Source organism: Schistocerca cancellata, chromosome 3 (genome assembly GCF_023864275.1).
Source record: "Schistocerca cancellata isolate TAMUIC-IGC-003103 chromosome 3, iqSchCanc2.1, whole genome shotgun sequence".
NCBI classification, from domain to species: domain Eukaryota; kingdom Metazoa; phylum Arthropoda; class Insecta; order Orthoptera; family Acrididae; genus Schistocerca; species Schistocerca cancellata.
The window spans coordinates 449,644,880-449,670,131 of NC_064628.1; the positions used below are offsets into that span (position 1 = coordinate 449,644,880).

At 41.6% G+C, this 25,252-nt stretch overlaps 1 protein-coding gene across 1 annotated transcript in view; it reads left to right on the forward strand.

Moving 5' to 3' along the window:
• The first annotated feature begins 1,048 nt into the window (after positions 1–1,048).
• The window catches only part of LOC126176362 (uncharacterized), a 1,325,137-nt gene continuing 1,300,933 nt past the window's right edge, over positions 1,049–25,252 (forward strand). Inside the window, exon 1 of the mRNA XM_049923517.1 lies at positions 1,049–1,267. Within this exon, the coding sequence (XP_049779474.1) occupies positions 1,232–1,267 (36 nt within the window). The 5' untranslated portion in view covers positions 1,049–1,231. The remainder of the gene's footprint in view (positions 1,268–25,252) is intronic.

Sequence of the window (25,252 nt, forward strand, 5' to 3'; positions counted from 1 at the left end):
CACTGTGCCGCGCGGGATTAGCCGAGCGGTCTCTGGCGCTGCAGTCATGGACTGTGCGGCTGATCCCGGCGGGGGTTCGAGTCCTCCCTCGGGCATGGGTGTGTGTGTTTGTCCTTAATATAATTTAGGTTAAGTAGAGTGTAAGCTTAGGGACTGATGGCCTTAGCAGTTAAGTCCATAATATTTCACACCTATTTGAACATTTTTTTGTCTACACTGGAGAATATGTGAAGAACATTTGGATATATACATCATCTACAATTTTCCGTTATTCCATAAAACAAATTATGAATAGAACAATACACAGTGGAGTAAAGAAAAGTATTCAGTTAAAAGTAACGTTTAAAAAACGTAAAAGAGCTTGGTGAGGCAAAGGTTAAGCCTAACGAAATTAAGTAAATATGGTTTAATGCCAAAATGCTACAGTAACCACACGTCTAGGTGATACGTTACCGATATTTAGGTTACTGTAAAGATCCACTCACTATGTGCTATGAATTCTGTAACACTCTTAGTTCTGGCTTTTTTATATTTTGGTGTTGTTGTCCAATAATATTGCTACAATCTTTTCTAAATATCACTAACGTTCAATACATTTCCTGTTGTGTACCCTCAATTTCGGTATCTTTAAGAACTGAAGATGAAGAGAAATGGTCAAAAATAGTTGTCTATTTTCTATTCCGCTCTAGGACAGAAAAGATTTTACAATAAATCAACAGTTATTAAAATAACATATCACTGGCCCTACAGTGACAATGTCAGGTCATTAAAAGATATAGTTGAACTAAAACGTGACACTGATGTCGTTGGCTGCTAATAAAATGATGATGAAATGTAATACTTAGTACATATTTCTTATATGGATATGAGTCTGGTTCTCCCACTCTTCCTGCAAATAACATTATATGTGTTTCTTGTTTCACTTGCAGGTTGGCTGCCCTGCGGAATGACCGCTTATGGGGCGCAGCAGCAGCTGTCGTGCTGCCATCGCATTGGCCTGCCACTGACCATGTGACCGCATCACGCACTGCTGCCAGCACTGCCGACGAAGGAGCGCAGTGGTCACCGCTAGAGTAACGGCCGCGTCGCGCTTCCGTGACGCGTATCAGCCACGTGCGTCTCGCGCCGGTGATATACTGATCGCCAAACATTACCTTACATCGAGGACCAAACAAAATATTGCCATCATCTGACATAAACTATCTGCTGCAGTACCACACAGACACCAAACATGTTGCCAACCAACGTCATGTCATTCATGAAGAAGGTAAGTTCACATCTAATTATTATATATGTACAGTAACATTTAAGACTATTCATTTGTTTCAGTTTACCTAGAACGGATTTCATGTCCTGTGCTCTGTTCCGATCGCAACGGAACGTGTTTTACATGTGAGAGACATAATTCTTAATAGTTCACTGTCTTTTTTTCCTGTAAGCTGTAAGCAACTCAAGATCAATTCTAAATCTGTTTTGTCAGGTTTTTTACCTGAAGGAAGTCACAGTGAACTGTGGAATAATACTGGATACGTTTGGGTTTTGCTAGTGTGTAGTTACTAATCTGAATTTTTTCATTAAACTTGTGAGATCACAACCTTGTCAAATTTAACAAATTTATCTTCGGATAATACTCGTGATTCAGTCAACTTTTCTCATTGTTTATAAGGTAAGATAAATATAAAAAGGATTAAAACAATGCGTCTCTCCTCCAAGTATAGTAAATAGATGTAATTAACATAATGTCATTGTTGATATACAGTTTTCATAACATAGCTTCATGCCTTTCATGAATAATTAATACCAGATATTACCTTGTTGTTGTTATTTCCCTTCCTACTTTTTAGGTTACTGTGATTTTAAAATTTCATTACCTTGTTCACTGTGTATCCTGAAGTCGTCTTTTAAGATAAGGTCACTCAAAGATAATATAGATAAACTCAAAGATGATATAAAGCTTAATGTATTTTCCTCTTTTCGTGTAATTTCTTTTCAGAAGGAGTAAGGCTTATCAGAGGTTCATTTGTTGCACGACTTTTGCACTAGTCTTGCTTTCTGTCGAAAGCTGTATGCTGAATCTTGGCTACAGCAAAGAACTCGTTGTTACTGTTGTAAGTAAATGGAAATGCTGCCTATTTACAATAGGTAGATAACTGTCTCGTGAACTAATCTATAAGAATTGTTCACATTTATCTCACTGCTTCTTTTTATTCTCGTTGTATAAAACTACTCCACAATCGAAGTAGAACTATCCACAAAACTTAAAGCAGAAAAAAACACCACAATGTCTATGAGACCTGCTGAGCAAAAATATTTTATCCCTTGAAATTACAGTAATCACTGAAATACATATCCATGTCTCTCAGCAAAACCACAGAGTTCTCAGTTTTCACGCAAGTAATATGAAACTGGTATTTTACACAACACTAAATATCATCAGGTATCTCTGGTGTATATAAACACTCCTTCCTTTTGTTTGAAGGAAACGTTTCTACATTTATCATTATGACCAACGTAATGTCAGCTACTGTATATTTAAAGTGTACACTTCTGATATAGTCATAAAAACAAAAAATTAGAACGATAACTGCAGCCACACAGAAAGATATTTCTGTACAAAATAGCTAACTTTATGAGTTGTAGTTCACATGTTCCATGTTACTATGGAAATCAACTACAAGCTAGTTTTTCCTGCTTCTTAAGGAAGCTTATATAACAATAAAAAGTCGGCGTTCTGAGATACTACTACTACTACTACTGTTGCAGGTATTTTGTGATCTGATTTGACATATTACCGCCGTAATATTTTTAGTAAGAAAACAGCTGAGACACTGAGAACAGTAAGAGTGTAAAACACACTGTCATCGATTTTGAGATCGTAGAATGTATGTATGCTCTTGATATCCACGCATTGTATGGTGAAACAGGTTTATCTGTATTGTTGGCTCACATTTTATGAAATGAAAATTCACGAAAATCTGTCTAACCGATTTGTCTGATATTAATTTCCATATAAGCCCAAAACACAAAGCACAGTATCATTTTTCTATTAGTATCGAGGGTTGTCAACATAGTTCAGAGTCTCATCATGCACGTAGCAGTAGTAGTTTGTAATGGAAAGTATATTGTCAGTTTTATCTTAACCGAAAGCCACAGAATACGCTTAACGAAAATAATCATAATGAGGACCATCAAGTGTTGGAATAGGTCGTAACAGGGCCTGTGGTCCGGGTATTATCAGTTCTTTATGTTCTGATTCTAGTTCCTCATTAATTCCAAACTGTACAACTGTCAAAAAATACCATTGCCACTAGCCTATGTATGGAAGTATTGTGAATTAACATTAATAATAAATATAATAATTAATAATAAATATAGTCCTACATATAATATTTCATAATATAAAATGGGTACATTATTTTATCAACGTGTAGATGGTTGAGATTTGGTTAATAAACAAGTCAAACAAATGAGACTTGTTTGTAATCCAATTCTCAGAAACATCCGTTTTTCTCAAAATTTAGTGTCCGCGCTTCGGGTCCTTGTGGTCATCAGTGCCTCAATTACACTATGATGTGCATGATGTAGTACCCGTAAAAACTGATTTAGAGGAAAACATTGTATCCTTAACATATATTTATTTGTGCAATTTCCAATGCTCACAAATGTCTAAGCCATTGCAGTTATAGTAATAGTAGTGTGTTTCGATAACTGAAAGATGCAATCTTATGGAGCATCCAAATTACGTAAAAGTTGAAATTCATCTTATTCGTAATCTCGGTCGCTTACCACGTTGCACTAGCGGATGGAGTACAGAATATTCAAGAAAGAGTTACAATGGGTTGGTTTAATCAGAATAAGATCGTCAAAGATGTGTTAAACGAACTCCAATTAGACACGCTACAAGAATGCTCGTGTGTAATGTGGAGAGGCTTTACCTTCACAATATCTTGAGGCAACCTTCCAATGTGACGCAAGTAATGTAGTATTTTCTATTATTGCTGTCTTCGGCGATGATTAACAGACTAAAATTAGAAAAATTTTTGCTGTTGTGGTGTTCCGACCATCTTTCTGTTCGTGCATCATCAGCGAATGGAACATCACGAGAGTCAATGATTGTGCTACATAATTGAATAATGTCAACATATAATGTTCCTGGGAGCTATATGCTTGCCGAATTACAACAATAAAATGCTAATGCACAGCACAATATTTAAAACTATGAGCGTTCCATAATTTCAGGAAAATGTGGTCCCAGAAATGAAAGACTTTCATGCTCATGTAGCAAAATCATACGCCCCCATCGTACCAGAAGTTATTTCTTCTTACGAAAGTCAATCAACCACGTTCAGTAACAAGGGCGATAGATTACGGTGCTGGAGTGAAAGAATCCAATTCCTGATGCTGGAAGAAATGCTTATCGCCGGATATAGGGTAAAATAGGGAATACATTTTTTGTTCTGAATTCGCTGATTACAATGTTTTGAATTAAATTTAAACTTTCTTCACAGTCTGTGAAGTAATTTTATAAAATATTTGTATTAGAAAGGTCTCGTCTTCTTGATGGCAAAATGTTGTAGATACTGTAGAGGCTGGTCTCTTGGAAGTGTGCCCTAAGTTCGTAGTCCTGTTTGGGAACTATGCACTTTAATATCCTTTCTTCACGTACTAACTTAACAAAATTTTACGGTCTACAACATGCGACACCTTAGAGTAATAAAAAAGAAAAAGGGCTTTCATATAGGCTTTTCCGGTATGAATTCCAGTGACAATGATCGCAGTTATTATGGAATATATTTGCCCATTCCCATCCTTTATAGATTTTACAAGAATTTGCTGCTAGTAATTATTCTACGTTATGTTTTTCTGTGATAAAAGCTAGGACATATTTATAGGTTTGGTTTATGTATGCATCTCGTCGGTTCCATATAGTTCTCTGCTTTCACCTGATGCTTCAAAGAACTCGACGTAGCCAGTATTGGAAAAGTTTTTGCAAGTAACATACAGACGATTAATCCTTTCGCAGTCTGCGTATATAAGAGAAGTTCAGCTAACAATGAAATTTATTTGTGCTCAACTTTGCATTCACTTAGTCATTTTCTCAAATACTTAGAGTGTGAAGACCGGGTATGGATACCTTTCTGCCCAGCCACATAGGAGGTTCCAACTAGGAATTTCGCTACCTGAGAGCGCCTCCATTAAAACGAGTGATAGCAGAACAATTAAACCTTGTGGGAACATCTGTGAGGACCTGCGAGAAATACTGAATAAACCATTTTAAAAAATTCATTTTAATCGCCACACAGGAAGGTAATGATTTTTAATTACGTACCATATTTATGTCCCAGGTTACAAACTTTGCTCAATGTGATGACCATCTGCATACAAAATAGCTTAGGACCAAACCTGAGATACCATTGCGCAATTGTTCGCAGCGCTTTCCGAACGGTTGACCGAGCAATGTTCAGCTATCGTGACACAGCTTACGCACAGCTTGAATATCGCATATTGCATCTATAATTTTCAGCCACGGCCACAGCATCTTCGTCAACAGTTTGTGGCACAATTGGCCGTTGTCCTCTCCCAGAAGCAGTTCCCAACTCGCTATTTAATTCGAATTTCCGAATCATATTCTTCAACCCCGGTACAGAAAGAGACCCTCCATACTCCTTTAAGTAGTCGATACTCGCAAAGTGCAACAACACTTTTGTTGTCGTTTTGATAAGACAGCCTTACGAGTGAAACCCTGTTCAACATTTTGAGGCCCATGTTAACTGCCTGTAACCGTAATGCACTGATGCTTGTGTCTGAAGCATACGTCACTGTACCAGTACCGGCGTCGAATGGTAAAGTCACGACACACACTACTAGCAACGCAAATACTACAGCGGCCAGTCTGAAAATCGTTACTATAAAATTGGATGCCCAAGCGTTAAATAGTTTTCGTCTACAACGACTCATGTAGCGGAAGTTTAATTATAGCTACCTTGTGCTTTGATTTAGCCTTCTCCTCCCAGTCGCACTCGAAATAATATTCTCCATGCATAGTTCACGTTCTGATATTGACACATGCCGCTGACTGCCAGATTCGCACCAAAACGATCAAGTGTGCATGCAGTTTACTATATACTCACATCTTAACCTAGAATGATAAATAGACATGTAGTGACGGTATAGGTTTCCGCTATTGTCCTGAACTCTGTGATATCCTAAGCCCTGGCGTGCTCTAGTTACTCGGAGATGACTTGCGTAAGGGAAAAATACTTGAGTCATTGAAAATCATTTTCTGTATTCTTTACGTTATCTTTAAATTACGTTGCCGATCACGAGGTTTATATATGCATTCAGAATTAGCCTCCTCGTCTGTACCTCACACAGCCTATAATAACTTTGTTAAGAAGAATTAGCAGCTGTGAAGTCCTTATTTCTATATTTAATTAAATACTATTCATTAGGTAAACAGTTTTCTGCCTACTCGAATACCACGAAGCTATTTACTCATACATTTATTTCACCGTGACATAGAATATTAAAATTGAAAATGTTTCTACCAGATAACTACCGATTAGAAATAACACAAAATTATAATAAATGACTGATTTCAGAGATTAGCTGTAGCTATATTTGATATATTGTCATATGTCTTTGCAGACACATTGAAATCAGAAAGGTGTTTTTACATATTAATTGTTCTCCGTATGTGTCCGCCCCCCCCCTCCCCACTCCCCCCCCCCCCCCCCGTCCACCCTACTGCTTCTGCAGATATCACGTTCTTCCCATGTTCGGGGCAATATGTTCCTATGAATATGTTGAAAAGCACTGTTGATGCGAACTCGCAGTTCTGGTAGGTTTCTTGGGAGAGAAAACGTAAACGATAAACTTTTCACATAACCCCACACAAAAATAATTCACATGCGGTTAAATCGTGAGAACGTGGACGCCATGACATAAATTGCTGATCATCAACCTCACCAGTTTATCAATTTCTTGCCTAAGGAACCAGCAACATCATCATGAAAGTGGGGAGGACCACCATCATATTTGTTGATGAAGTCCACATTGCTGCCACAGTTGTCGTTTGAACCAATTTTACAGTATGTCCAAATACACGTGTTCTGTAACGCCTTGTCGCAGAAAAAAGGGACAGTAATCTTTAAAGCATTAACTGTTGGTGAACCTCGAATCTGCTGGGCGATAGAGTGAAGATTATCTGTCTATCAGATTTGCAATCTGCGACTGTTTATTCTGCCTATCACAGGAAAAGTGTTACTTCATCACTGAAGATGAGCTTCTCACACAACCCATCCTCGATGCCTGTCGCCATTTTGTCTAACTGCTCACTGCTACGATCTCATAACAGAAATATGAAGTTCGCTGCAACTGTAGGAAACTTTTTGAGTTTTATCTATGCGAGTGTTGAGCTTTGCGACAATATGTCCTTTAAAGCAGCTACAGCGCACAAATAAAATTCCATTGTGGCGTTTTATATCTGTGATTCAGTTATTCAGTATTGGCTGCTGTCATTTGTGCAGATGATGGGGATGATGATGATGATGATGGTTTGTGGGGCGCTCGACTTCGTAGTCATCAGCTCCAGTAGAACTTCCAAATCTGTCAATTTCCAGTCTCGGCACTTACCGAATGTTGATGAGGAGAACACAAACATCCAGTCACCAGGCGGAGAAAACCACCAACCCCGCCGGGAATCGAACCTGAGACCCCGTATTCCAGAGGCAGCAACGCTCTCCACTAGACCACGAGCTGCGGAGTCATTTGTGCACTCTGATTCGACTAATCAGGCAATTGCACATTGCAGAAACATGCGCTACGATCGCAAGCAACTTGAATTTGCTTATTGATATCGAACGTGAACTGTGTAACGTGGGTGGCGTGTATCATTGATGTTTAACAATTCTTCAAGCGAATGTTAATCAATGCGTTGTGGTGACCAACGCTGGATGTGTTGACTCTTTGAAACAGCTGTTGCGAGAACGCGAACTACTGTTAACTCGTTGCATTCTTTTGAAACCTGAATTCATATGTATAGCAGTCTTCTCTGAGTTACAAAGCAGTTCGACGAGATCATGTACAATTCGATCACGGAAATTTTCATTCCTATGGGGAAAGACAACATCCAGCAAAGCAGAACCCACACCTTCCTCTCGTTACAGTAATGTTCCACGGTATCTGGTGGTAACAGATCAGCCTTGCACGTGAGGGATGTCGCTGAGAATGAACAACGTAGGCCTATCTGGCAGCATTTCTCTGAGCACTCACCTGGTGCCTTGTAAAGACGTTCCTCTTGCTCAGTGGATAGGCTTGGTCGTGATCTCGTTTAGTATTGGCACTGTAAGGCTGACAAGGGAACCTTCCGATCGCACCCCCCTCAGATTTAGTTATAAATTCGCACAGTGGATAGGCCTTGAAGAACTGAACACAGATCAATCGAGAAAACAGGAAGAACTTGTGTGGAACTATGAAAAAAATAAGCAAAATATACAAACTGAGTAGTCCATGCGAAGATAGGCAACATCAAGGATGATCTGCGCCCAGGAGCGCCGTGGTCTCGTTGTTAGCGTGAGCAGCTGCGGAACGAGAGGTCTTCCTTCGAGCGTAAAATTTTATTTTTTATTTTCAGACAATTATCAAAGTTTAGGCACTCACACATAATCAACTTCGCTCTCCAAAATTCCAGGACATGTTCAGATTTGCTTGGACATATGCAGGATTTGACGGTCTACACACGGAAAAATTTGAAAACGTTAAAAACATATGTTTTGACAGCACAGAGAAAAGTGTACGACTGTGAAACTGTTGGATTCATTTGTTGCAGCTTATGTGACAAACTCTTATGTTTTGATCACTTTTTTGGGAGTAATTCTTACATCCACAAGAAAACCTAAATCGGGCAATGTAGAAGAATCTTTATACCCATTCGCCAAGTGTACAAGTTAGGTGGGTCGACAACATATTCCTGTCATGTGACGCACATGCCCTCACCAGTGTCGTATAGAATATATCAGACGTGTTTTCCTGTGGAGGAATCGGTTGACGTATGACTTTGCGATCAAATGTTTTCGGTTCCCATTGGTGAGGCACGTCCTTTCGTCTACTAATCGCACGGTTTTGCGGTGCGGTCGCAAAACACAGACACTAAACTTATTACAGTGAACAGAGACGTCAATGAATGAATTGACAGATCATAACTTTGCGAAAATAAAGAAAAATTTTTCACTTGAGGGGAGACTTGAACCAAGGACTTCTCGCTCCGCAGTTGCTCACGCTAACCACGGGACCACAGCGCTCCTGAATTCAGATTATCCTTGATGTTGCCTATGTTCGCATGGACCACTCAGTTTGTATATTTTGCTTATTTTTTTATAGTTCCACATAACTTCTTCCTGTTTTCTCGATTGTTCTGTGTTCAGTTTTTCAAGGTCTATCCACTGTGCCAACTTATAACTAAATCTGAGGGGGGTGCGATGGGGGGTTCCCTTGTGAGAATCGTAGGAAAGTCGTGAACTACTTTTCAATAAAGCTCATGCAATTATTGTTCCAAGGTAAGTCTTTTATTAAGTGCTGCGATACTCAGCAGATAACGTTCAACGTAACACAACAAAAGAGTTATGTAGAAAATCATGTTAATATCGAACTGTGTATATTTCTAATTTCTGTCCATTTACACGACCGCGCTCAGATCCAGCCCGGGCTTGAATGTTTCTGATAACTTATTACACACTTAAATCTGTACATTGATGGCCATTCCACCACCAACCAGCTGCTTAATAGTGCAATAATTAATTTATTTTGCAAACTTTTCGACAATGGCCCTACATGCGCGAACGTTCTATGTGACCGCCGCCAGTCAACAGCCATTTCATAAAACAATATTTCGTAACAATATGCTAGAGCCATTACCGACACGACTGTCGCCACGCAACTTCCATTGCAGATACGAGAGAACTTCTGGTTCGAGGGTTTTAGTTAATCACAGCGAAGGAAATTTCGTGCTACCATGTATGGTGGAGCTATGATTAGCCGTTAGCAGGTGGAGACGCTGTTCCAAGTGGGTGATTATACCGTGCCGTGTCAATAAACTTCTACACTTCCTTCTCCCCACACCTAAGTCTTGTGACAATCGATACATATTTTAATATAAGTTTACAAACTTTCTACAAATGACTATCAAAGGATGATCAAGATTTATGTGTATTGTTTACTCCATATGGTCCATATTGTCTGTAATGTTTCCATAATATTTAACCATTAGCTGTTTATTTGTCCCATTAGTCATCTACCAGTTTCTGTCATTAACCATCATACAAGATGTAGGTACGATCGAGAAGTTTTTCCCTCAATCGTAATACAGGATATGAAATGAACGAAACAAAATGAACACCTCCCTCTCAACTGTAGCCTCTCTATGCAGTTAAAAATCCTACAAAATTAAATAAGCACCTAATCATCCTTAATAAATGATGTCACAGCAACACAAACTACAACTATTGGCTAAAAAGGCCCATGCTCTCCTACAGGCAATCGTCCACCATCTCCTTCTGAGGTGGAATAAAAGGTAACACAAGAATACCTCTCATGGCAGAAAATAAGCTTTATGAAGTGGGAGAATCTGACAGACACGGTTAAATTTTGGTTAGAAATATGAAAATATTTGTCTAAGATGCTTCTGGTGCTGCCTCGGTCCAATTCAGAAGCAGAGAGGTGTTTCAGTGACGCGAATATATCCAGAAGTTCTTATTGGAACAGAATGGGCAACACCATGCTCAGTTATATTCTGGCGATTTGTCTTGCCTTCGGCGACTCGGACTCTTGTTCTTACAGCTTTCAGTATGATGATGCAGTCAGGAAAAATAGTTAAGACCACATAAATTTAGAAATGTTTCGACTTTTCTACAGTACCATTCCTTACAAAATAAATATTGTTCATTTCATAGTTATGAGGGAAGATATAAGGGAGTATCAAATGAAAAACGTACACCTGCCACAATGGGACCTTGAAACGGTTCCATTCAAAAGTGATCATCACAGAGTCAAGATATTAATCCCAGCTGGAGACGAAGCAATCAATTTCTGTTTCTCAGAAGATGATCGGCCACTGACGGATCCTCAGCTGCATCACACTTATACCACGAAGAACAGTTGAACGGAATTGACAGTGTCTTGAAATGGAGATATAAGATGAGCATCAACAAAACAAAACGAGGAAAATGGAATATAGTCTAATTAAATCGGTTGATGATGAGGAAATTAGATTAGTAAATGAGACACTTAAAATAGTAAATGAGTTTTGCTATTTGGGGAGCAAAATAACTCATGACGGTAGAAGTAGTCAGGATATAAAATGTAGACTGGCAATGGCAAAGAAAGCGCTTCTGAAGAAGAGAAACTTAACATCGATTATAGATTTAAATGTGAGGAAGTCGTTTCTGAAAGTATTTGTGTGGAGTGTAGCCGTGTATGGAAGTGAAACATGAACGATAAATGGTTTTGAAAAGAAGAGAATAGAAGCTTTCGATATGTGGTGCTACAGAAGAATGCTGAAGATTAGATGGGTAGACAACATTACTAATGAGGAGGTATTGAATGAAATTCGAGAGAAGAGAAATTTGGGGCACAACTTGACTAGAAGAAGGGATAGTTTGGCAGGACACGTTCTGAGGCATCAAGGGATCACAAATTTAGTACTGGAGGGCAGCGTGGAGGGTAAAAATCGTAGAGGGAGACCAAGAGAAGAATACACTAAGGAGATTCAGAAGGATGTAGGTTGCAGTAGGTACTGGGAGATGAAGCAGCTTGCGTAGGGTAGAGTAGCATGGAGAGCTGCATCAAACCAGTCTCAGGACTGAAGATCACAACAACAACAACAACATTCGTCAGGCTTTCAGACAGCAAAACTACTGTGGTTGTGTGGTTTAAATTTAGGTCGAATTATCGACGTAATTTGTATTCGCGCAACCTTTACAGGAGTCTTTTTCTTTCATTACCCTCACATTCACATTTGAATTAATAATGTTAACGAAATACCCGACTATGCTGGTCCCATAAAACCCCAATGAATATAGACAAAGAAAGATCGAATGTTGGGTAGTTCGTGCAGTTGAGAATTTTTGTGCAATGGTAGGATCGAGTGCCACGTACAACACACTAGAAATCCTGACAGGTGAGGGAAGCGTGTGGGGGTGGAGGTGTGTCTGGAGGCCACATTAACACATTTCTCTTGAATAACTCGAAAACCGTGGCCTCCAGCGAAAATGCATTAAATTACTTACAAAATAGTCCTGTCAATTTTTTCCTGTAGGACTAATCGTTTAGGAGTAGCGAAAGAGAGAATATGAATATCTCACGCATGATCTTTGAATGCCAGATTTAATATTGAAGGTTGCATAAAACGACTTCTGTAGGGGCAACTGAAACACCCTGCATAATTTCAAGGCGTCCACGTGTTTACAGTCATTTAATGTACTTTCTCTTAAGTTGAAACTGTATATCAAGACAACATTGATTTACGAAATACATAGTTCATTGATGTCACTTTCATAGGTGGAGTGGTTTCTTCTCTTTAAATTTATTCAAGCATTTTCCGTTATTACTATTATTATTCATACTCTTGTTATTACCAAAAATTATTACACTCCTGGAAATGGAAAAAAGAACACATTGACACCGGTGTGTCAGACCCACCATACTTGCTCCGGACACTGCGAGAGGGCTGTACAAGCAATGATCACACGCACGGCACAGCGGACACACCAGGAACCACGGTGTTGGCCGTCGAATGGCGCTAGCTGCGCAGCATTTGTGCACCGCCGCCGTCAGTGTCAGCCAGTTTGCCGTGGCATACGGAGCTCCATCGCAGTCTTTAACACTGGTAGCATGCCGCGACAGCGTGGACGTGAACCGTATGTGCAGTTGACGGACTTTGAGCGAGGGCGTATAGTGGGCATGCGGGAGGTCGGGTGGACGTACCGCCGAATTGCTCAACACGTGGGGCGTGAGGTCTCCACAGTACATCGATGTTGTCGCCAGTGGTCGGCGGAAGGTGCACGTGCCCGTCGACCTGGGACCGGACCGCAGCGACGCACGGATGCACGCCAAGACCGTAGGATCCTACGCAGTGCCGTAGGGGACCGCACCGCCACTTCCCAGCAAATTAAGGACACTGTTGCTCCTGGGGTATCGGCGAGGACCATTCGCAACCGTCTCCATGAAGCTAGGCTACGGTCCCGCACACCGTTAGGCCGTCTTCCGCTAACGCCCCAACATCGTGCAGCCCGCCTCCAGTGGTGTCGCGACAGGCGTGAATGGAGGGACGAATGGAGACGTGTCGTCTTCAGCGATGAGAGTCGCTTCTGCCTTGGTGCCAATGATGGTCGTATGCGTGTTTGGCGCCGTGCAGGTGAGCGCCACAATCAGGACTGCATACGACCGAGGCACACCCGGCATCATGGTGTGGGGAGCGATCTCCTACACTGGCCGTACACCACTGGTGACCGTAGAGGGGACACTGAATAGTGCACGGTACATCCAAACCGTCATCGAACCCATCGTTCTACCATTCCTAGACCGGAAAGGGACCTTGCTGTTCCAACAGGACAATACACGTCCGCATGTATCCCGTGCCACCCAACGTGCTCTAGATGGTGTAAGTCAACTACCCTGGCCAGCAAGATCTCCGGATCTGTCCCCCATTGAGCATGTTTGGGACTGGATGAAGCGTCGTCTCACGCGGTCTACACGTCCAGCACGAACGCTGGTCCAACTGAGGCGCCAGGTGGAAATGGCATGGCAAGCCGTTCCACAGGACTACATCCAGCATCTCTACGATCGTCTCCATGGGAGAATAGCAGCCTGCATTGCTGCGAAAGGTGGATATACACTGTACTAGTGCCGACATTGTGCATGCTCTGTTGCCTGTGTCTATGTGCCTGTGGTTCTGTCAGTGTGATCATGTGATGTATCTGACCCCAGGAATGTGTCAATAAAGTTTCCCCTTCCTGGGACAATGAATTCACGGTGTTCTTATTTCAATTTCCAGGAGTGTATTTAGATTCTAAAATCATCAGCTGAGCACTTTAATACTATTCTCGCCTTGTCAATTGAAATTGTAAATGATATCGCCATCGAGGATGACATCAAGCAATGAATCAGTTGTGCCTGTACTAGCATTGTGCTCTGTCTTCAGATCTGGTACTGATCGCTGCCTGCCCTGCTTTACGCAGCAGGCAAGCCTCAGACCTCTACGTTCTATGATAAGAAGTGGACATTCAGTACCCATCGGCCTAGTCGTGGATCCGTAGTCCTTCATCCACTTTCGATAGATGCTCATGACAAAAGCACTCTTAACTGTTTCGCATTTCCGAAATGAACGTTTCTAGTCGGTGGGTCATAACAATCGGCGGTTTGTTAAAATATCAACATTTGTGGTCCGCTTTACATACTTTTCTTACCGGGTGGTGTGCGCGCAACATCACCAGGTAGTATTCAGCGACTAGTGGTCATACTGCTTTGCCTTACCAGTACAGGATAGCTTTTAAACAAAATCAGTAACACCAAATGATGTGAATGGCAAGGTCATTTTATAGCTCCCAAATTTACGAGTTTAAGAATTAATTTCCACGAAAACGCTACGGTTAAACAAACTGTGAACGGATATAAGCTACTGGTGTGTGCAAATAGTTTCTGGAAGGCTGCCATACGTCGTACTATTGTGGAGACGTCATCTCATGCTGGGACAATCGGGGAAAACCACTAATGTTTACATTACCAATCCTGGCTGACAATAAATGCTGCGCTACTTCGTAGGTCGTTTTGGCTAAACCGGTTTTATCACTGTCCGAGAGAAACAACAGATTTCCCAGCCGCACTGTAAATGGAGTTGTATTTCGAATCCAAACATTTGCTTTGTCTCCACAGCGTTAAATTCCACTAGAGGTTTCTGCAGCCTGCGTGTGTCTACATTGTACTTTCCCCGTTAAATAAACGTGGAGATGTACAAAGCATAAATTAACCGCTACAGCAGTAGCGTTAAGTGCCATGTAGCTGTAACACTAAAGTCTTAACGTTGGATTCAATTATGTGTAGATATGTTTCGCACGTAAACTATTGAAAACAGTAGTAAGCGAAAGTGAGGTTGAGATACTTGTTTTCAGTTCCTCAAACAAAAGTTATGCAAAATATTGTTTTTTTACTCACTCACTCTCTTTGTTTTCAATGTCATCGAAAGACAGATAACCTTTGTCATACAATGTTGTCAGGTTCACTCTTCACTAAGTTTGTTTTACGGCGTGGGGAGATTGTAGTTCAATGACAGTGGCTTGTAGCAGGAAATCTGATGTTTTTCGGGACATATCACAAACTGTTACGTTTCTTGTGAGTACACACAATGTTCTTAGCTGTAATCTCAGTAATACCTTTACATGTCTCTCATATCGTACTACAACAATTTATTGCAAATGAAATTCTTCTGATTATTCCTAGTTTGTAATTTTGACTAACGTACTTCTTTCATTTTATGACTTTTTAGCCTCTCTTGAAGTATGTGCCAATGGGCTCGCTACTTGTGATCAAATAGGAGTGATATTATGCATGTGTCAATTGTCTGCGTGCAGTATTAGCCAATTTATGTTTTTCTCTTAAGTCATAGTGGAAACCGTGGATAAAGCCAATCAGGTGAAGGAGATATGTCTTGACTGCTGTCGTGGAGTATATGAATAGGAGCCACACCAACTTACATTAGCAAACGAGCCACACCAACTTGCATTAGCAAACCCACGATCATACGGGGGTATAAAACAAAGTTTGAGACAGGATTGAGGATCTTTCACTTGGGAGGAGGCCGCTTATTATCTTGGATAGAGAGACATTGATAGAAGCAACTTCATGCGTGAATCATGGATATGCATTAGGATTCTTGCTGTTCATGTTGTATATTAATGATCTGATAGAAAATATCGATATTAACCGCAGATAGTGTAGTTATTTATAATGATGTACTATCAGAAAAAGCTGAACAAGTATCGAAACGAAAGTACTCCAGATGATGATGATGTTCGGTTTGTGGGGCGCTCAACTGCGTGGTTATCAGCGCCCGTACAATTATCCAATCTTTGCTCAGTCCAATTTCGCCGCTTTCCTGGATGATGATGAAATGATGAGGACAACACAAATACCCAGTCATCTCGAGGCAGGTGAAAATCCCTGACCCCGCCGGGAATCGTACCCGGGACCCCGTGCTCGGGAAGCGAGAACGCTACCGCGAGACCACGAGCGGCGGACAAAGTACTCCAGAGACTTATACGCTGCTTTGAACAAAAATGTTGTATAAACTAAGTGCACTTGGTATCAAACGTGTAAATGCAACACGAAGAGTGCCCCCTACGAAATAATTGCCGCTGTGAGGCGGCTTATCCATATGTAGCAACTATAAAGAGTCGTCACAGGGCCAAATAGCGTTCCACGACGCGTACAGCAGGACAATGGACGAGGAAGATTAGCAACAATTTACAATAATTTATTGAAAAACTCTTTGCAATGCTTAATTGGAGCAGGAATGCTCTATGTGTCAACATATGTCAATGTTCTCTTGCACTGTCTTCAAACACTGGTATAGTCCTAGATCCAATGCAAATTTACAAGCATCACTTTCATAACGTTCCTTTGTCTCTTATTGGCAGCGTTGTAGATGAGTCCAGAAACACTCGTCGTTATACTTTCATTTGGTACTAACTCTAGGTATGGTACTGGATAACAGCTGAGTGGATTCAAGTGACAGCTTACGTGCAGCGTGATACAGCTGCCCCTAGTGCTGAATTTTATGCAACACACAACGCCTTCGAACACCATGTGCAAAAATTTCAAACTCTCTCGTTCGCTAAGGGCAAACTTTTAGTCCGATAGAAAAAGTAAACAGTCCTATCGTGTAGGAAATTTAGTTTAGTTACTTTTGTACTCGGATACGTTTTCGTTGGAGGACATCGTTTTCGAGTTAATCAAGAAAAACGCGTTCAAAGATCACTTTTGTATGTTTTGCTTGAATAATTCTAAAACTACTGCCTCTAGCGAAAACATAACCTAGTACAATATTTAACTAAGTTAAATTTCCTACAAAAAGGTTCTGTTCATTTCCTTCTGTTGGACTAATAGTCTGTGTGTAGCAAGCGAGAGAATATGAAAATCTAACACATGATATTTGAAGGCGTTGCGTGTTGCAAAAAACTCTGCGGTATGGGAGCTGAATCACCCAGTATATGGCAGATGGATGTCCATTCCTAATTAACTGTGTGCCATATGGCAATGCTAACATAGTGTACGACCTTTTTTGGAACTTAACCTTAACTGACACCCAAGTTTTGGCAACATGGGGCTCTGTGTGCTGTATCTTCTGCAGAAGTTCATGCGAAGTGTAAGGTGGGTTAATAATGCCACACTGACATAAAATTTCATCACAGTTGTACCAAATGCCAACGCTGGCGTGTCACAAGAAGAGCAGGGTGTCAGCAATGCCCACTCTCCAAACTTACGCACCACAGACCACTTCTCTTGACATTTCTGGGATGCAGGTCAGGACGTCGCCACTCAACAGTGGAATCATGCGTCCACAGAAAGTATTTCAGGCTCACCGCTGCTTACCATCTACAAAAAGAGCATCAGGGTGTGACAAAAAGGCATCAATGATACCACCCCTTCCCTTGGAGCCTTCATTTACACATATCTCGCAGTTGGAAACGACAGTATGCAGTGCGATGTGCAGCAGAATGGAGGTCTTGACAACCTATGCACTGCTGACATCCCCCAGGACGATTAAATCCATTTCTAACGATATAGAGGTGCTATAACCCCAGTGATCGTGGTCTGACCCCTTCATAGTGCAAAGATCCCTCAATGTTTGTTCTGGTGTACGGTGTGGAGCCACTAGGGGCTCGTTCAAAACCATTTGACTAAATTTGAATGTGATTGGAAGCAGCAGGTAGTTTTATGATGATTCAGGCTTCCTGTTTCGCGCCCGATATAGCTATGTGCATGAAGAAAATGGCAAAGGATCTCTGTAAGACCCCAGTTTGGCAACACTCTCAACACCGCCCACACACCTTTCTTTGAGCACTTATAAAAAATATACCTGTACAGAACTGACCCTTGACCTATTCCTAGGACCTGCGGGCAGGCAAGTCAGATTCCACAAACCCATATAAGCAACACTAAAGCTGGAGTGTGGCACCACTCGAACGGGTTGCCTGCCCAGGGGCCATGTCACAGACCCTTATGATCACGCCACAGATGGGCGCGAAGTAGGAGGGCTGAAAAAACATACACAATATTTAATGGTTTGGATGCCGTTTGTAATGGTCCGTATATGTTCTACGTTTTATACCAGATCAAAAAACTGTGGTCGTGCTACATTCCAAAGGCGGTCAGATCAAGTTCGAAGGTATTGGAGCTCCACGGTGTCATCAGAGTAGGGTTGAATCATCCAGGGGGTGTCTGCAGCGCCAAAAGATATCAAGAACGTTCTGTTGCACATCGCAATGCAAACTGCCTTTTTCGACAGCAAGGTGTGTGTAAATGAATGTACCAGTTGAAGGGATGGTTTCATTGACACCCTTTATGCCCTCTTTTTGGCTCTTTCGTGTCGAATTTGTGCCGCAGTACGACTAAAACTTTTTCCACCTAAGAAACCTGCGTGATTGCAGCATCGGTTGTCACGGTTCTGACTTCAGTCACAGAGGCTCCAAAAGAAGGACTTAAATGTGGGTGAGAGAGGGTTTGGCGACGTTCTCATTGCGTGACACGTCCACGGTGGCGTTGGGCAGGACTCTGACACCTCACATGAACGTCTGAGCTCTTGTCGTTTTCCTTTGCGCCTGAACTGTCACCGAGCCGAAGGGTGAGAGCGTAGGGCGTCATGCCTTTTTACCATTACAGAGGTAGGTTGTAGGCATCTTCGAGCAAAATTTCCCACTTCTGTGTTACAAGAGCGAAAAATGAGGCCGTTTAAAAATGGTGAATGTTCACTTCTTTTGCGCAGTGTGCTCTACATCTAGAATATCAATGAGTCTAAATTGGAATACGAATAATTGCAAGTAACAATTGGTATATGTCTGAAATGGAATGATCACATAAGCTCAGTGATTGTTAAAATATGAGGTAAACTTTGGTTCACTGGAAAAATGCAGTCAGTTTACAAAAGAAACTGATTAAAACAGCCTTTTATTTCTCATCTTAAAATATTGCTCGTGGGTTTGAAATCCGTACCAAATAGAACTGTAGGGAAATAAACGTATTTAGTGAAGGCCAGTACGAATGGTTCAATTTTTTTTATTTTATTTCTGAAAAACCTAAATTGGCGAACATTTACAGACAAATACAAATTATTGTGAAAAGCCTACTTACAAACTTTAAAAACCAGTACTAAGTGAAAGATGTAGAAATGTACGTTAAAAGGAAACTGTGCTTATTTTTCTACTAATAATCTTGAAATATATGCTGATCGTTACCATAGAGAGGCTGAAGACAAAAATAAACCACTTACAGCGGGCACAGAGGCATTAACTAATCTTTCTGTCCAAGTCAACTCCCGGTAGGAACGGGAACTAATTCTCGGTTGTACGCTTCATAGTATTTGACAGAGTACGGAGATGTAGATGTATTTTGCATCCGTGATTTTTACAACTTGGAGCTATGTCAGTCTACCTTTAAATTTACAAATGCGGCTGGAAAACGAGTCGGGAGCAATGGGGACATGGGTGGTTGTTTTCGTGATCTTCCAGAATGAACTTCCGTGGTGAATCGACTGAGAAATAGTAGTACAAATTGTTTCATTGTAAAAAAAAAATACAAAGGAGAAAAACAGTTTCTAAACAAAGACCTTGTTGAAATTTATGGTCAAAATTTTTCAAGGCTAACCGATAACACAGTTGTACATGAAGCCTTTCGCAAGGATAGTAGATTGAAATTGCGTACTGAACCAGACCTCGAATCTGGGACTTTAATCTTTCTCGTACAAGAATTCTACCTATTGAGTTACCCAAGCATGACTCACGACGCGCACTCGTAGCTGTGGTTTCTCCCACTCGTCGTTCTCTGGTTTCCAAACTGGTGAGCACTGGTCGAAGTAAAGCTGCGAGGGTGAGTCGTGAGTCATGTTTGGATAGCTCAGTTGGTATATCGTCAATAGAAGACAGTCGAAGTTTACTTGTTTTAAATCTGTTTCGTGCATCTATTTTCGTATCGTTCGTTTTTGAAGTACTGTCATAATGTGGTTGCGGGATGACATATAAGATTGTTTTGAAAGTAGGAGGTCTATTCGGAACGTAAGGAACGGTCAGTCGTAGAATGGAAACCACAGTGAAAAACAAAACTCTTATATTTGCAATAGTTAGTCACGCTTTCAGCTGTTTCTCTATATCGTCGCTACTCGGACTTAAGCATCCGTTGTAGCGTTGTACTAACTTTGCACTACCCTCGTCATAGAAGGCAGTCTCCTATGCTTTCCGACAACTTTGTACTCTGGACTCCTACTCGTTGTCTGTGCCAAAATCTACATCTACATCTACATCCATTCTCTGCAAGCCACCTGACGGTGTGTGGCGGCCGGTACCTTCAGTACCTCTATCGATTCTCCTTTCTATTCCAGTCTCGTATTGTTCGTGGAAAGGATTGTCGATATGCCTCTGATTGGGCTCTAATCTCTCTGATTTTATCCTCATGGTCTCTTCGCGAGATATACGTAGGAGGGAGCAATATACTGCTTGACTCCTCGGTGAAGGTATTTTCTCGAAACTTCAACAAAAGCCCGTACAGAACTACTGAGTGTCTCTCCTGCAGAGTCTTACACTGGAGTCTATCTATCATCTCCGTAACGCTTTCGCGATTACTAAATGATCCTGTAACGAAGCGCGCTGCTCTCCATTGGATCTTCTCAGTCTCTTCTATCAACCCTATCTGGTACAGATCCCACACTGCTGAGCAGTATTCAAGCAGTGGGCGAACAAGCATACTGTAACCTACTTCCCTTGTTTTCGTATTGCATTTCCTTAGGATTCTTCCAATGAATCTCAGTCTGGCATCTGCTTTACCGACGATCAACTTTATATGATCATTCCATTTTAAATCACTCCTAATGCGTACTCCCAGATAATTTATGGATTTATCTGCTTCCAATTGCTGACCTGCTATATTGTAGCTAAATGATAAGGGATCTATCTTTCTACGTATTCGCAGCACATTACACTTGTCTACATTGAGATTCAATTGCCATTCCCTGCACCATGCGTCAATTCGCTGCAGATCCGCCTGCATTTCAGTACAATTTACAACCTCTCGATATACCACAGTAAAATGTTGCCTGCATAGCCAGCGGTTCATCTGAGCAGATGTGAAAATCAGATGGAGCCAATCCCACGCTGTATGGTGGCTGACCAAGCACTTCCCATTGAAAACGCTGCAGGAACGTTCTCATTGTCCCTGCAGTGTGAGGCCGAGTACTGTCATGAAGATGGAACTACATGACATTTATGTGGGGTTACAGGGAAATCAGGCGAAATGTTTCTGCAGGCAACCATACTTGGCGGAAGTAAGTACAGGGTTATTACAAATGATTGAAGCGATTTCACAGCTCTACAATAACTTTATTATTTGAGATATTTTCACAATGCTTTGCACACACATACAAAAACTCAAAAAGTTTTTTTAGGCATTCACAAATGTTCGAAATGTGCCCTATAGTGATTCGGCAGACATCAAGCCGATAATCAAGTTCCTCTCACACTCGGCGCAGCATGTCCCCATCAATGACTTCGAAAGCATTGTTGATGCGAGCTCGCAGTTCTGGCACGTTTCTTGGTAGGGGAGGTTTAAACACAGAGTCTTTCACATCACTATGCGTGAAACTTGCCCGCACGCGTTCAACCGTTTCTTCGCTCACTGCAGGCCGACCCGTTGATTTCCCCTTACAGAGGCATCCAGATGGTTTAAACTGCGCATACCATCGCCGAATGGAGTTAGCAGTTGGTGGATCTTTGTTGAACTTCGTCCTGAAGTGTCGTTGCACTGTTATGACTGACTGATGTGAGTGCATTTCAAGCACAACATTCGCTTTCTCGGCTCCTGTCGCCATTTTGTCTCACTGTGCTCTCGAGCGCTCTGGCGGCAGAAACCTGAACTGCGGCTTCAGTCGAACAAAACTTTATGAGTTTTTCTACGTATCTGTAGTGTCTCGTGACCATATGTCAATGAATGGAGCTACAGTGAATTTATGAAATCGCTTCAATCATTTTAATAGCCCTGTATTTTCCAGGCATCTTTACGAGCACACTGGGCGCTCAGTACTGAAACGAGCAACGTTTCGCCATCTACGGGCATATTATAGACACTGCCCAACACATCTGTCACATGAACTCCATACATGAAAACATAAAGTTTACAATGGAGATAGAAAAAGATGGTTGTCTGCCATTTTTAGACGTCTTGGTGCGACGGAAGAGTGATGGCACACTTGGTCACTCGGTGTACACACAACCCACTCATACACCCCTGTATCTACAAACTATTAGTTGCCACCATCCAGCACAAACAATGGGCGTTCTCAAAACCTCGATCCACAGTGCCCATACCATCTCTGACGCCGACAGTCTTCAAGCGGAATTGGAACACCTGCAAAAAGTATTTCTGAAGAATGGCTTTTCACCTAGGCAAGTGAACAGAGTGATGAAGACTTACAGACGATGGAACAAGGAAGAGGAAGAGGCCTTCAGGTCGACTGCTTATCTACCATTTATTGGGAATATTTCTTCACAGATAGACAGAATATTGAGTGAATGCGGCAAATCATATATAGGGCAAACAACACGAACTGTGCAGGAACACATTGTGGAACATGTAACGGAACTGAAATGATGGTGGGCTGACAGTAATTTGGAGCCCGCGCGTCGGAAACAGGCCCGCTTGTGTGAGAATGCCAGGGAGTGCACCCTGATGCCATCTATTGGCGAAACTGGGAATTAGCGCTACCTGTCAGACAATGCACTAAGCTCTCAGAGTCAAATGTATTATTTTTCTTGGTAATTATAAGTTATTACTGTATAATTTAATGTTGCAAAGCACTAGTAGTAAATCATTATGACTGGTATGAACTCCAGGGTAGTAAATATAAATATTCTTAAATACTAAAAGATTTCGGTAAAAAGGTGGTAGGGGAACGCCCCCACTCTTGGTGATACGAGCGTAGCTAGAGGTAGCTGGAGACACAGGGACTGAACAATGGAATGGCCTGGGGAGTGTTGATGTGATCGGACGTGTGTAACTGTGCTCACGCAAAAGTGATTGTGCAACAGAGAAGAGGCGAATATCGTCGCCGTTTTTGGAGTGAAACGCGACGAATGGTTGTTGAAGCCGCCTCTATGCCACTGGGGCTGATTGTAAGAGTTCCTGCACCCAGATTTTATGGCGGACGTGCAGTAGCTTATACAAGTGCTACAGCTCATAGTTCCAGCCGCCATTAAGGGCATGAGGCGTGAAGAGCTGCGTTAGCCACATGCATCTCACCACCAGCACCGACACGTCTACCCAAGGCAAGACTGCTTGCAATTGTTAAGTCGAACTTTGTATACATGTAAAAGGAGAATACCAGTTTTCTTTTATGCAAGTGCAGAGGACAGAATATAGTAATGAGTAAAATTATGATGCATGTTGTTCATTGTGAAGTGTAGTAATGTCAAACATAGTATAGTGAAATCAGACTGAGGCCACTATCACCTCTTTCATTTACAATTCTTTTGGTTGTCGAATACTTTAGCGAATAAGAATGTTGAAAAGAGCAATGGTCACACCAGAATGAGTCACCTATTTATAGTTACTTAAATTTTTCTGAGTAACCTTTCAAGTAAAGTCACTTAACTAATTCTGTATCAATTGTCCAAAGAGTAATATCCAAAATCATTAAATAAGTTGAAGGATAGAATTTTGTTAACCCAAGTTGCATAAACTGTCTTGGTAGTAATTACCAACCCAACTCACAGAAATTGAGAGAGTATTTGCTTTGTAGAATCATCTAGAATGATCATAAATAGTAATATTCAGAATTAAGTTTAAATTCAAGTCATTTCACTTTGAAACGAGCCAAAAATTGATTTATTCTTTTGCTCCTTCAGAGCTGGCGACCGTAGTTATAAGTATTTTCAGGAGGATTCGACGGTAAGTCTGCTGCTCTCGTCGTGCTGATAGGATTATCCACTGCTGCTAGCAGTGGTGATTGGATACATAAGCTCACTACCAAGTTAAGTGGGTCAGGTAGGCAGTGTTACCGTGTGAACTGTAGGGCACTGTAGGCCGTGGATCGAACCCGTTCAATCATCACAGCTCTTAGGGAAATAGTCCAGTTAGGAGTGTACTAATCATTAGGTAAATACTGGCGAGTAACGGTCAAAAATGTATACCAAGTGAATTTAGCAAGGTCCACGTAGCACCTAGTTAATGTGGTGCAATGGCGAGGGTAGGAGTGGAGTAAAAGTGAGCTGAGCTTGTGGCAGCTGTGCTGTATTCAAATATTAACAACGTGAATTCACTACTACCTCTTACTATTAGGACTGAGCTATTTACAGTTAAAATACGTAGCAGTAAGCGCAAAGGCGTGACAGCTACAAGTCCGTATTGGTTTTATACATACGGAATTAGGAAGCGGGTCATTCCGTCAGTGGAGGGGGTTAAAACAACCGAGTCAGTTGAGAACATACCCCATTTACTGATGGAAAGATTCGGCGGTTCGGTCGCAAACACCAGCCACATACTTGCCTTCTCCAACCCACCAAGTCTGCAATCGCCGAACATTGTATTTCCACAGGCCATTCCATGAATTACAACGACACAAAAATTTTGGCCCATACATCAAACTTTTGGAGCTCGATTATCAATGAATCTGTGAAAATACGATTGTCTGACAACGAGACTCTCATCAATCGAGATAGCGGTTATAAGCTAAATTCTGCTTGGAATCCTGTTATAGAGAAACTTCGTAGTCGACGTAGTTATCTGCACGAAGATGAAAATCGGCCTGGTATCGATACGCCAAGCTTTCACCGTGGAGGCGCGAGGCGCAGCGCACGGAGCTGTTACGAATGCGCACGCTGAGCAGCGCATGCGCTGTGTCACCTCAGTATGGCTTTAAATAGCGGAGCTCAGCACGTACTCGCCAGTACTACTAGAGTGGCACTCGCCTGAAGATGGCCAGAAGACTTTGCGCCGAAAT